The sequence below is a fragment of the Cuculus canorus genome, chromosome 1 (genome assembly GCF_017976375.1).
Source record: "Cuculus canorus isolate bCucCan1 chromosome 1, bCucCan1.pri, whole genome shotgun sequence".
Lineage (NCBI taxonomy): Eukaryota > Metazoa > Chordata > Aves > Cuculiformes > Cuculidae > Cuculus > Cuculus canorus.
This window is the reverse complement of record NC_071401.1, coordinates 67,574,739-67,588,947: the sequence shown is the minus strand read 5'-3', so window position 1 is coordinate 67,588,947 and position 14,209 is coordinate 67,574,739. Positions and strand designations below refer to the sequence as shown.

General features: G+C 43.0%; 1 protein-coding gene across 1 annotated transcript; it reads left to right on the top strand.

Annotated features, from left to right (window-relative positions):
* Positions 1 to 4,270: 4,270 nt before the first annotated feature.
* On the top strand, positions 4,271 to 12,978 carry NMS (neuromedin S). Its single transcript, XM_054059399.1, has 9 exons — positions 4,271 to 4,305; positions 4,380 to 4,507; positions 4,680 to 4,735; positions 5,698 to 5,748; positions 6,936 to 6,995; positions 10,077 to 10,112; positions 10,548 to 10,589; positions 11,362 to 11,392; positions 12,962 to 12,978. Exons 1-9 carry the CDS (start codon positions 4,271 to 4,273, stop codon positions 12,976 to 12,978), a joined length of 456 nt encoding a protein of 151 aa, XP_053915374.1.
* Positions 12,979 to 14,209: the final 1,231 nt, after the last annotated feature.

Here is a 14,209-nt window from a genome sequence, read left to right as displayed (position 1 = left end):
ACAGCATTTACTATTTTACTTCTTAAGTGGTAGGTTTTACCCACCCAGCATGATCACCCAAGAGTATTGAAGGAACTGGCGGATGTCCTTTCCAAACCCCTATCCATCATCTTCCAGAGGTCCTGGCTGACTGGGGAAGTTCCACTAGACTGGAGGCTGGCTGATGTTGTGCCCATATACAAGAAGGGTTGCAGAGAGGATCCGGGGAACTACAGGCCTGTCAGTCTCACCTCAGTGCCAGGGAAAGTCATGGAACAGGTAATCTTGAGTGCTATCATGAAGCACACGCAAGAGAACCGGGTGATCAGGCCCAGTCAACATGGGTTTACAAAAGGCAGATCTTGCCAAACTAACCTGATCACCTTCTATGACAAAATCACTCAACTACTGGATGGGGGAAAGGCTGTGGATGTAGTCTTCTTGGACTTCAGTAAAGCCTTTGACACAGTTTCTCACAGCATTCTGCTTCAGAAACTGTCAGCCTCTGGCCTGGACAGGCGCACACTCTCCTGGGTTGAAAACTGGTTGGATGGCCGGGCCCAGAGAGTGGTGGTCAATGGAGTTAACTCCAGCTGGAGGCCAGTCACAAGTGGAGTTCCTCAGGGCTCAGTACTGGGTCCAGCTCTGTTCAATGTCTTTATCAATGACCTGGATGAAGGCATCGAGTGCACCCTTAGCAAGTTTGCAGATGACACTAAGCTGGGAGGAAGTGTCGACCTGCTGGAGGGTAGGGAGGCTCTGCAAAGGGATCTGAACAGGCTGGACTGCTGGGCCGAGACCAATGGGATGAGGTTTAACAAGACCAAATGCCGGGTCCTGCACTTGGGGCACAACAACCCTATGCAGCGCTACAGACTGGGGGAAGAATGGCTGGAGAGCTGCACAGAAGAGAAGGACCTGGGGGTGCTGGTTGACAGCCGACTGAATATGAGCCAGCAGTGTGCCCAGGTGGCCAAGAAGGCCAACGGCATCTTGGCTTGTATCAGAAATGGGGTCACCAGCAGGTCCAGGGAGGTTATTCTCCCTCTGTACTCAGCACTGGTGAGACCGCATCTCGAGTACTGTGTTCAGTTCTGGGCCCCTCACCACAAGAAGGATGTTGAGGCTCTGGAGCGTGTCCAGAGAAGAGCAACAAAGCTGGTGAGGGGGCTGGAGAACAAGTCTTATGAGGAGCGGCTGAGAGAGCTGGGGTTGTTTAGCCTTGAGAAGAGGAGGCTGAGGGGAGACCTTATTACTCTCTACAACTACCTGAAAGGAGGTTGTGGAGAGGAGGGAGCTGGCCTCTTCTCCCAAGTGACAGGGGACAGGACTAGAGGGAATGGCCTGAAGCTCCGTCAGGGGAGGTTCAGGTTGGATATCAGAAAAAAATTCTTCACAGTAAGAGTCATTGGGTACTGGAACAGGCTGCCCAGGGAGGTGGTCGAGTCGCCTTCCCTGGAGGTGTTTAAGGAACGGGTGGATGAAGTACTTAGGGACATGGTTTAGGGAGTGTTAGGAATGGTTGGACTCGATGATCCAATGGGTCCTTTCCAACCTTGTGATTCTGTGATTCTGTGATCACACACTCCTTTCCCTATGCTATTGCAAAAAAAAAAAAAAATCACACTCCTAAACTCAAGACATAGGTAAATACTTTGACAGAGGCTGTTATTTAAGAGGCTGTGTGTGAGAGCAGTGGGATTTTAGGCAGATAATGAGTAATATGAAGAAGAAAGGCTTCCTTACCAGACAGGGAAAGCCAGAGAACTATGTCTTGTTACAGCAAATAATCACTAGCAACTTAGTAGCCTATTAATCAGATTCTACTCTAAAACATATAATTAGTATTTAAAAGTAGTAGTATCTAATATGCTAATATTAAAAAAGATAGTAACAAGCACTGAATCTAGAATGGCTCTCTAAGATCCCTTGTAGCACAGGAGTGATTTGGGTGCAAAATCCATGAAAAACATAGCAACAGAAACAATGTTGATGAACAATGTTTTTCAGTTTGGCTAAAGTAAATTGTCAAAAGACAGAAGGAAGATAATTAATATGAAATTGTGCAATCCTTCAGAGTGTCTTTGCCCATCTACCTCTGATGGGCCCAGCTCATGCTATAGTGGGGCTCTGTTTTCTCATTTCTGTGACTAGATTGCATAAATGACATTACACCAAGCAGGAACCTGCTTCTTGCTGCCATCAAAAATAAAATGCTATCCTCCTTTTCTGAGAAAAGTTAACAAGCACAGAGTCTCTTCACTCCAGGACTGTATGGGCTTGGGCAGAAAGCAAGGCCACTGTGGAAAACCCCTGCATTTCCTTGTTACTCAAAGGCTGGGAGGATTTGCTATGAGAAACGATGATCACAAAACTCACTGCAGTCTGCTTTAGTTCCTGCAAAGAGTAAAAAAAATCTACAGTCAGAGGGAATAATCTTTTTGTATACTATCCTGCCTTGAAATTCCTGTTTCCAATCAAGATGGATGAGAAGCTGACAGCTGAGTGCCTGCTATAGCAGCATCTGACCTCTCCTGACAGCTCACCACTCATGTTATTGCACCTGAAGGGCTGTGATGAGGCAGACAGACACCTCTCCCAGGGGAAGGAACAAAGGGTGAAGTAATGGTGCTGGGGGCACTCAGCTGCTCCTGCGCATCTTCACGTACTCAGGACACACAGTTGTGAAGCTAACAAAGTCACGTGAAGCTAAGAAAGTCACATGAAGCCCGGCTCCCCTGTTCTTCTCTGCAAGAAAGCAGCTGCATCTCCTCTCTGACTGCTCTGAGGTCCTCCTACCAGGAAGAGTCCTACCACCATCCTTTTTAGCGTGCAGTGTAGCCACTGAGGACATTACAAGGCAAGGTGGGCTGTTATGCAAATAATACCTCCTGTAGCTTTTTATGTCTTAAGTCCCACATGTAGCAATTGCCTTCCAAACATCTCTGGTGCTTATAGGAGAGGCTGGATAACTGCTTATGCATTTGCTTCAGCAGGCTCAAAGTGTATAAAACAGAGATTTGGGAGTACCCTGTCTCTTTCCCTGTCTCGGATCTGATTAGAAAGCATTGCCCTTAGAACTAGCATGGAGAAAATCAGGAAGCATTTTCCAAAGTCAAATCAAATCATTGTATTGGGAAGAAAAGAGAATCACCTTTCTGTTCTGAGTGTTCTGAGGAGATCTATGTCTTGTCTACAACCATATCTACTATGAAATGAAATAAGAGGTGAATGGCTTTCCTTATTTCACATGAAGGTAAATACAATAAGACTGACCAAGGCTTGTTTGACATGAAAGTTCACATCGTTTCTAATTAGAAGGCAAACTTTATTTCCCAAGCTGCTGCAAGGAGAAATATTTTCCAGAGATGCAGTAAGTCTCACTACAAAACTGAATTTTCTGTTTAAAATGAAAACCCCAGCAGCTCCATTGCTTCTCGTTGAAGCTGGCTGAATATAAGCCAGCACTGTGCCCGGGTGGCCAAGAAGGCCAACAGCCGTCCTGGCTTGTATAAAAACTGGTGTGGCCAGCAGGAGCAGGGAAGTGACCATGCCCTTGTACTCAGCACTGGTGAGGGTTCATCTTGAATACTGTGTTCACTTTTGGGTCCCTCAGTACAAGAAAGATATTGAGCTCCTAGGCATATCTAGAGGTGGACGATGAGGCTGGTGAAGGGTGTGGGGCACAAGTCTTAAGAGGAGCGGCTGAGGGAACTGGGGTTGTTTAGCCTGATGAAGGCTTAGGGGACACCTTATTGCTCTTTACAGCTCCCTGAAAGGAGGTTGTAGCGAGGTGGGTGCTGGTCTCTTCTCCCAAGTAACAAGTGATAGGACGAGAGGAAATGGCTTCAAGTTGCATGAGGGCAGGTTTAGGTTGGATATCAGGAAAAATTTCTTTACTGGAAGAGTGGTGAGGCATCAAAACAGGCTGCCCAGGGAAGCAGTGGAGTCACCATCCCTGGAAATGTTAAAAAAGAACGTAGATGTGGCTCTTCAGGACATGGTTTGAATAGGCACGGTGATGTTGGGCTGACGGTTTGACTGGATGATCTTAAATGTCTTTTGCAACCTTAATGATTCTATGATTCTACTTGCACAGCCTCTTCTTTCCCTCCCTCCTACTCTTCCTTTCTCCTGCCCTGTCTCCTTTTTGTCACCCCTTCTAGAAAACCACCTTTGACGGTGGTTTCCCAAAGGGGCAGAGGTGCCTGATGCAGGACCACGGGAGCCTCACGCTAGTCTAGGGCGGGGGTACTTGTGTACCGGTTGCTCGGGCAGCGGGGGATGCGGGATGCGGGATGCAGGATGCAAGATGAGGGATGCGCGGTACCCGGCAGCGGGCGTGGGAACGGTGCGCGGAGCCGCCCCGCCGCCCATTGGCTCGGCTGCTGCCCATAAAGGCAGCCCGTCTGTCCGCCTGTCCGTCTGTCCGCCTGTCCGTCTGTCCGCCGCCACCCCGCTATGCCCCCGTCCGCCCTGCCCTGGCTGCTCGCCGCCTGCTGCCTCTGCGCCCTCCCGCGGGGCTCAGGTATGTCCCGTCCCAGCGCGGGGGATGGGCTGGATGGGGGTAGAAGGGGGAGCAACAAAAGTGAATCCCCAAATTTTGGGAAAGGTCGTCTCCTATCAGTTTATGGGGCGCCGTCGGGGCCGGGCTGCGCGGCATCTCCGCACAGCCTTGTCCTCAACCCGTGTCCCTGCAGGATTCCCTCAGCCTTTCTCGCGCTACCGGGACAGCGTGGACCTGCCCCAAAGCCAGGTATGTCCGTCTTTGTGTGTCCCCCAAAGCCAGGTATGTCCCCCTTTGCATGTCCGCAAAGCCAGGTGTGTCCGTCTTTGCGTGCCCCCCAAAGCCAGGTATGTCATATCCATCTTTGCCTGCCTCCCAAAGCCAGGTGTGTCCGTCTTTGCCACCCCCCCCCCCCCCCCCCCCCCCCCCCCCCCCCCCCCCCCCCCCCCCCCGGTGAGAATTAATTGATAAGTTTTTCTGCAGCTGGTTTGTATGTTTCATTATCCTCTAATATAAATCTGTCTTGTATCAAGTGATATATGCAGACAATCTCTAGGCATGGATAAATAACCTGAAAGAATAAGCACTGTCTTAGAGTTGCAAGAATTTATTGATATCCTTATTTCTTAAGATGTAGTGGTCTTAGGTCAAGAGATGACCTGAAAGGAGTCTCCAGACATGGTTGGAAAACCTAAAAAAAATAAACATTCTTTGGGGACTTACACAGTTCTTTGTCTAAAACTAGTATATCTACCTACTGCTTTTGTAAGATGGGATGTCTTTTTTTACAAGGGCATCTGATTCAGCACTGAACTGTAAAATAATAATACTATTGCCTTTGCTTCAAAGACTTTGTTCTTTTCAATATTTTACCAATGAATAAGTGTTTCTTACACTCCCAAAGCCAGATGTGTCTGTCTCTGTCTGCCCCACCAGCCCATCTGGCCGTCATGTGCGGTGGAGGTGTAAAGGCAGAGCCGATCTGTGTCCGGGCTGGCTGAGGAAGGTGGGATACGAGACCCTTTTGCTGCCTGGGGGGAGGTAGATGGGACAGGTATGGGCAGGGGGGTGATGCAGAGCTCTGTGCAGCATAGGATACCTATTAGCCCCAGAAGGGCTAATAACCAGCCAGTCCTGACTCCCTGAGCTAAAATGCAGGTCCCAAGGTATGACAGCCCCACTGTTAATGTGTGAGCTTTACTTTTTTAAAGCAACTGGCGCTGTGTTTCAGTCAATGGATGGAAGTGTCTGACCAACCCCAGGTAAATGGACTTTGGTAATCTGTTTGATCTGCTGAGACTCTGTGCTGTGCTGTGCTGCGCTGCGCTATGCTATGCTGTGCTATGCTATGCTATGCTATGCTATGCTATGCTGTGCTATGCTATGCTATGCTATGCTTTACACTCAGCATCGGTTGCTGCAAGTGGCAGAGCCTCCTCCAGAGAGCCAGTGGCTCTGGGGAGCAGAGCAAAGTTGCTGGTGTATGTGCTCTCCTCCCTGCAGAGCTAACTCAGACCTAGGGAAAAAAAATATGCTTTTCTTCCCATCACAGTGGTAGTGAGCACTGAAGCAAGAAGTGCTGGTCAGTGCTGTAGGAGTTACAGGCAGGGTCCTGCCTGGCACTGGCTCTGTGATGGTAGGTAGCTGGTGCTCAGAGGAGATGGGAGTGAGGAGCAGGCTTCACAGCTCATTTTTAGTGTGGTGTCTCTGGCCCAGAGCTTGCAAACCCTTTAGACTACTGAGTAACTTTGAAAAAACAGCCCCATTGCATTTGATACCAAGGGTCATTCTGCTTATCAAAGGGAAGAGAAAATCTTTGTAGAATCAGCAATTACCTGGAAATTTTGTTCTGATTTTGTTCTGTGGGTTTTTTTAAGTCTTTCAGGTTTGTAAACCAAGCCAGTTGTTCAGGTGTTTTCACATTTAAACTTCCTTTGGAGCTGTAGTTATTTCTGATCTGATGCAATTGCACGCATACGCAAATTCTTGTCCTGTGGCAGTGAGTATGGGGCAATATATTTTAGCATATAGTTAAAGATTATAGCACCGATTGATTGAAATGCTAATAGATTAAATGCTAATAGATTATTATTAGATTAATACTAATAGATTAAACCAAGTGTAGATTAAATATGCCAACCCCCAAAACCTATTTATAGAACAGCCTAGCACTGGAAAATGTATTTTAAACATACGAGGCAGATTTATGTCTCTTCATAGTACAAGGCTATACTGTAGTCATTAGTAGTATTGAGTATATTCTTCTCATACCAAATACTAGGTTTTCAGTTCATAATATCTATAGTAAATCTTGCCCTGCTCTGAGTGGTTTTAGTGCAACTGTTTTCAATTTACATTGCGCTGGGATCAAAATCAAGCCTGTTTTTTGACAAACCATGTACACCACGTCTTCTAAGCAAATGTATTTAAGTGTTGTTTGGTTTTGTAGATCTCCAGCACTATTTTGGATCTTTGTTATTCCATATTCAACAGTCTGCATACAAATGAGGTAAGGTATAACTACTTACTTTACTCCAAGCATCCCCTCCCTCTTTAAAAAGTAACCCCTCCAATACCAGCTATTTGACACTTTTTTCCAGACAATAATATATCATCTAATCCCATCGTGGTTTAGGTGATGCAGGAAATACACTAAAGATTTTTTTCTTCTCCTTAGTAGTTTGCAAGTAATTCTTAACTCCATTAAATGATATATCAAATTACTGTTTTTCACCAATTCAGAGCTAAAGAACAAATCATCCACTTGGAGCTGGGGTCAGTATCTTAAGCAGACCCTCACTTTTGAGTAATAAAGAGATTAATGTGCTAAAAGTACATGCAACTTTGGATCAAGAACCCACTTATGCTCTTGCTAAATATAGAGGTGTATGTGTTGCTTTACTGATTTTAATACTCTACTTAAGGTTGGGTTTTTTATATTTCTTACTCAGATCCAAAAGATTAAGTTGAGGAATTATTGTGTATAGCTGTTCCTCATTGGTGCAGTCATGTCAGGATCTAGCTCAATGTCAGTTTTGCTTTACATCACTTGTTTATTATCACCAGTTTATTAAGAGCCTTTCCCATAAAATTCAGTAAGCCCCTGGGTATGTTAAAAAGGCCAATTTGCTTGTGGAGTTTGGGTCCTCTGTTTTGTCACATCACAAGTAGAGCTTTCAAGACAACAATAGGCAATATTTTTATATTTACTTCAATATCTGTTCTTGTCAGTGTCTTTAGTTTATTACAATTCCAGGCATGCTTTCCTGAAGCAGCCACAAAACTCTACAATACAAAACCTGATCATATAAAAACCTCTCACATTTCAGTCTTAAAAGCCTCACGAATGTTTTGAGTTCAGTGGTGATTTCTAGACTTCTGCAGCTTAGCTAATTAGGGGACATCTAGAATTATCAGGTAACTTTGAATGGAGACCTATTCCTGGTTACTATTTTAGTTACTAACTTTGCAAAAAATTCATCCTCTGTTATGCATCCTCGAGATTGTGAGATGGGTCATGTATAGTATCCCTTGAAGAGATATGACTGATATCAGCTACATATCTGCAATATGATTTCTCAGTGAGTGGTAGATCAAATCTGAATGTGAGATATGGAAAAGAAAGCAATGCAAAAAGTACAAATTTTTACCTTGCTGGTCAAATATCTTATAACATGAAGTTGTATTTTCTCAAGGAATCTTGATAAGAACACAAGTCTATAAGTTGTGCACCCAAGGAAAGAGTTACAAAATCCTACTGATTTCAGCTGGACTTCAGCTTTCTGCATGATCCCATATTTCTGTGGATTTAAAAAAAATCTGATTCTGTCAGAGTTATAGATCATGTAGAGAAGGTAGATAGTGTTTCAAGAAAAGGACTGATGCCTCAACATGATGAAAGGTGAAGTCAATGGCAATTTTAGCACTAATGGAACTTGAAATCCATCCAGGGAACTTAAAATCTTTTGGTAGTCCTAACAGACTATTTAGTTTCAATATTTAATCTTTGGGTAAATCTTGCAGATAGCACTTTCAAAGGAATCAAAAAGAATCTAGAAGTATCAAAACCTAGCTACATTGCAATCGCCTCCATAAGAGTTTGCGATTTCCATCCTAAAATCAAGCCAACATAATGATTAGAAGCTCAGTTTTGACCGTGCTTCTTACACATAGAAAACTCTCATCTGTTATAAATTAGGATATTTGAAGCTACAGGCTAAGTCATGAGCCAATTTATCTTTGATTTGTGTGTAATAATCGTCTTGGCACAAATCTAGTGTTCACAGTATCTCCTCGTAGTCTCTTCCTTTGCATCCTTTGAAGCACCTTGATTGAACAAGTACTTTTTTCTTCCACAGTATTTCATAACCCTGTAAGTTGATGTCAGTTGCTCTATAAATCAATGCCTTGAGGTTTGAACCAAGAGCAGTTTAACAAGAGGAAATCCTGATCTCATACCATCAATCTTGAGTCCCTCCTCCTTGCTTGTATATTTTGGTTTCTTTTTGATTACTCCTCTCTAGTTTCCCATCTACATGCTTTCGCTGTGTTTTCCTCCCCTTTCTTCATACCCTTGTTTATATGTGCTATTTTTTCAAGTCAACGCCAAGTAACTAAACCCATTCATTTATGTAACTGTGGCTGTGGCACACAGAGCTATCCCCAGCCAGGATCATGCAGCAGAGCAGGAGGGCTCTGAAACCAGATGTACCAGGCTGCAGATTTGGGGCTTTATTAGGCTCCAAGCTCAGTCTCCTCCCATGAAGTCATGGGGAAGTTTCTGTTCCTTGATGTAAGGCTGAGTAGAAAAATGAGCAATTACCAGAAGAGGTACAAGGGAGGCTTAAAACCAGCAATCATGCCTGGGTTAAATACAAGGGCAGTCTGAAAGGTGGAGAGCAGCTGCATTTTAACAAGGGAAGAGCTATCAGTGCAATTTAAGCCTGAGGAATGGAGCTGCTGTGTTGGAGCTCTGCCTCACCTCCTAGTCACCAGCTACACAGTGAAGGAAACATGTTCAGTGATGGTAATGAATGGGGTAACATTGGTTAAGGCAAGATTTAAAATCAATCTTTAAAAAGATCCATTTGCTGCTGTTCTAGTATCTGTCTGTGGTGTGCGTAAGGTTCTCTTTCTCACATGGAGTAAAGCAACCTTGGTGAAGGAGGATTATTGTAGCAAAACAAAGAAATCATAGAATCATAGAATGGTTTGGGTCAGAAGGGACCTTAAAAGTCATCCATTCCTAAGCCCCCCCCATGGGCACAGACACCTTCCCCTCGACTGGGTTGCTCAAAGCCTCATCCAACCTGGCTTTGAATAACGCAACTTTTGATGCTTCAGGGGTGGGGCATCCACTACTTCTCTGGTCGACATGTTCCAGTGTCTCGCTACCCTAACAGGAAAAAATTTCTTCCTAATATCTAACCTAAATCTCCCTTCTTTCATCCTAAAACCATTACTCTCTGTCCCATCACTGCAAACCCTGATAAAAAAAACCCCTCTCCATCTTTCCTATAGGCCCCCTTTAAGTACAAGAAGGCTGCAATATATGACAGAATCTTGATTAACTTACACTGTCCCATTGCAGGAATTACAGACTGCTGCTGCAAAGTTTACAAAGAAGGTATGTAAATGTAAAGACAAGCGAGTAGCTCTCAAAAGAGCTACTTTCCCTTTCTTTATTTTGCTGCTTTTTTTTAAAGTCAGCTTGTTTTTTTCCATGGTTGGGAAGTGAGCTGTTCTGACCCTGCTTCTGCAAAACTATCTACCATGTGTAAAGCTTTCATAGATTTTTCTAAAGCCCGTGAATCTTTAATTATGGTAATTTAGTACATTTACACTAGATGGAATGGATAATTCTTGACAATGCCCTTTGGGTATTAATTTTTAATCAGCATTCCAGATGAATGGGCATTGGGGACTACCAACATCTTGCATGCATGCTGCTGAAAAAGGCCCTGAATTATTGATATTCTGATGGAATGACATTGAAACTTGTCAACAGATCTATAGAACTGAGTCTAAAGTATTTTGTTATTGTTTGTGTTTTATTTTACAGGATAGTCATGGGACCCTGGGACGGCCTTTTTTCCTTTTCAGGGTATCATGCTCTTTAAAGATTCTGCATCACAGATGATGTTAAATATCTGTAGACAAGCAGCTGTTTCCCTTCACAAATTCTTGCTGCATTGGTTTTGAGCAGAGGCTAAATATCCATTACTTGAAGACTTAGAGAACCTTAAAAAGCTCTAGTTCAACTGGAAGACAAGAAGATAATGAGATCTGGGGTAGTAATGGATTAAACACTTCTTTTACCTAGAGCAAAATTATGGATATCATTGTTATTTGTCTCATGTTTTTCACCCATTGACTGGCTGAACTATGGCATAGTCTAATGCAGAATATGCTGGTTTGGACATATTGTATAATTAACACCAAACTAGATTTTACTAATATCTTCAACACATTTCAATAAAAAAAGTAGGTTGTAGCAGGTAACCAGAGTCCCACTTCAGCTGTCGTTGGCATTTTAGCTGTGTGTTCAGCCAGATACTTCCAGCGCTGGTATTTATATGCCCTTTCTTAGGCATCTACATAGTACCTCAATGAATTGAGGCAAAGACCCATAATAAGAATAATTAAAGTCAGATTGTTTAGCTGATTAGACAGAGGATGAATGAATATTTCCTGGATTCAAAGGCAAAACCCCACCCTGCATGGATCCCCTGCTATTTGACGTGTTGTCCCTTTAAAGGATATCTTCACTGCAGCCTTCTTATGTACTGTGTCTGCATGATGAGAGATGTTTTGGTGTACATGTAAATCTGGCACCTAATACTTCTGCACAGCCATCTAACTGTTATATTTTTCAGCCTCGTAATGGAAGAACTATTGAAGGCAGTGGTAAGTAGGCATCCAAAAGTGACAAAAATCTGTTCTGTTTTTTCAATAACTGTGATCCTCGTGACAGAATGAGTTACTAGAGAGGTAGTACCAACCTAGTACAAACCTAAATACCCACCTGCATCTTTCATGTGGTCACTAGGAAGTGTCTGGCAGAAATGCATTTTATTCATGATCAGACTTACAAGGTGCCCTCTTGACAAAAGAGTAAAGAGTTGTTTTCTTCTACCTTCAAGGTTCAGTAAGGAGGAGTTTTCATTCTCTGGATAGAAATGGTACAGAAATTATGAAGTTTAAAAACAGAGGGTGTAAATCGTATTTGAAACACAAAAGTTAGACTCCTCTATGTTCCAAGACACCTTCAGGCACCTAATCCTACATGAGACCCCAGCAATACAAATTTCTGTGTGTAGGTGGTAGTCATGCTCACATCAGAATTATGACTTGTTTTGGGGTACACATTAACTAGAAAGAGCATGTGTAAGGATAAGGTAAGGAAGTGAGACAGTGAGATTAATAATATCACCTAGCACTTGCATATCTTTCTTTGAAAGTGTCTATTAAGGTCTTAATGGGAAAGGGATGAGACAGTCAATGTACATGTGTCCCCTCCTTCCATCTTTCTTCTTCTAATCTTTTACCTCACAATAAAAGACCACCGTTTTCTGTTTGCAATAGAAGAATTACTTGCAGATGTTGACTGAAAGGGCTGGAGTTTGGAGGGTTGGGACAGAAGATAGGAAAGAAAAACTGCAAAGAAAATAGAAGCAAAGAATACCTTTGCTATATATTCAGGATTAAACCATTTCAGAAGGAAAGGGAACAAAGACCTGTGAAAATGCTGCAGTGCAGCATAGTTACTTACTTGCCCTGGGTGTCCATTGCTTCTCATGGATGAAAGGTAGATAAGGAGCTAGATGGATCTCTGGTTTGACCCAGTGCAGCTGTTCTTATGTTAGGTACACAGATGTGCAGGAAATGTTTCATAGCTATGAAACCTGTAGGGACAGGTAGTGTGCTGCTCAGATCTGATTAGAAAAACTGGAAGCATGAGCTGACAACCACTAAGATAAGTCGAACGGAGACAGTCACTATAGGTGTTGGGCAAAACAGTTCAGAAACAAAGAGTAAACTTGCTTCACATTACTCTGAGGTACTCTGACATTACTGGAATTGCTATGCTATCAAACACATCTTATTAAATGGTTAGTGTAGAAGCCACAACTCTATAATGATGCCCTACCCTTATATATAGTAGTCAATGTTATACGCTGCCAATCTGGCTGCAAGATTCACATCATGCCTCAGTACCCTAAAAGTAGGACAACGGAATTAGAACATGGTGGAAGGAGAACTGTGAGAGGAGAAAAGATTCATATTTTGAGTACAAATAATAGACCTGGACACTTATCCAAACTTCTAAAGTTGCATCCATCCTAATCTCTGGTGCTAGAATTTGAAGCTGTTTCCTGTCTAACTTTTAGAACGACCACATATGCATCAATGGATATGAATACATTTTCAGATCAATATCTCGAATTAAAACATAATTGTGTTAATTTGTTTCAGAGTACCATGGAATATGAAGTTTGTGGGTCAATCTACCAGCTTGAAGACTTTGTTTGTGCAAAGAAAAGAGACTTCCTGTTGCACTGGTTGTCTATTTTGTGACTTACTTGTCTGGAATTTGGTGTTCCATGTAATAAACTTGCAATCATTAATTATTCTTCTTGTCCCATTTTATTGAGGGAGGCATTAGATTTCATTGGGTTGTAGTGTAGCCTTGCCTGCTTCCAACTATATTCAAAGGAAATCAATCAGCCGAATATCTATAATTTTTAATTCCAACAGTGCATTTTGTATTTATAACATCATCGCTAACAGGGTCATGAATGGTAAGCTTGCCCTTTTGACTAGATTATGCATTTCCACAGCATTTTGGAATATGCATCCCGAACAGCATAGTAAGACATTAAAACTATAAGACACTTTAATGATTTAATTCTTATTTTGTGTAACTAAGGGGCCAAGTAATATAACTGATGAATCCAAAGCACTTTGAAAGAGGTGGAACGAGTACTGTGGTTACACACGAGCACTGTTTGATCAGATGATGTATTTTTTTTTTTCAGCCCTGCCTTATTGGCTATTGTAAAGCTCAAATGAATCACTTACAAGACATATTCCGAATATCTGCTCTTTTTACTGAAATCATGCATTTAAATCTGTGGTGCAGCCAACTGTACTTACACTGTATGGAATGGGGTGATGTGTTTCAGTAGGTGGAGACACTTAGGGGCAGAAAACTTTAAGTAGTAAACAGTTATTTCCTTAGGAAGAGAAGAGTATCGTAAAAGCCAGGGTCTGGGGATGCACACCATGTTGGGTTTCCTCAACAGTGTCCCACAGCACTGGCTTCCTCAAGACTTTTCCTATTCCTCCTTCCCATTCTTGGCTTCTCAGTCCACGTACCGTGGCATGGAACCATCTGTTATGCTGGCACAGCCACAAGAGAACTGGATTTGGAATCTCATCTATCTATAAAAACAAAACCTGAGAAAACTCTGGAGTATTTTTTAGGGTGGGTTGACTGGATACATTCCTGATTTTGGCTGTGTTAACAGAATTTTGGATGATAGATAGAGGGAAGAGATGAATTATTTGGCAAGTATTAGACGTCTAAGGTAGAAGTGTCCAGGTTTGGACCCCACAATGCAGGAAGGAAGTGGAAAAACTGAAGGGGTCTCATGGAGGGCCTCCAAGGTGTTAGGGACTGGAGCACTTGCCTCATGAAGAGATGCAGGGGCAACTGAGTTG

What these genes read in the sequence shown, in the direction of transcription:
- NMS (XM_054059399.1), top strand. Translation starts at nt 4,271, where the DNA reads ATGCGGGATGCAGGATGCAAGATGAGGGATGCGCG. An exon ending in CGCCCTCCCGCGGGGCTCAG is followed by an intron (nt 4,508 to 4,679) that starts GTATGTCCCGTC and finishes GTGTCCCTGCAG; the next exon opens with GATTCCCTCAGCCTTTCTCG. An exon ending in AAGTGTCTGACCAACCCCAG is followed by an intron (nt 5,749 to 6,935) that starts GTAAATGGACTT and finishes TTGGTTTTGTAG; the next exon opens with ATCTCCAGCACTATTTTGGA.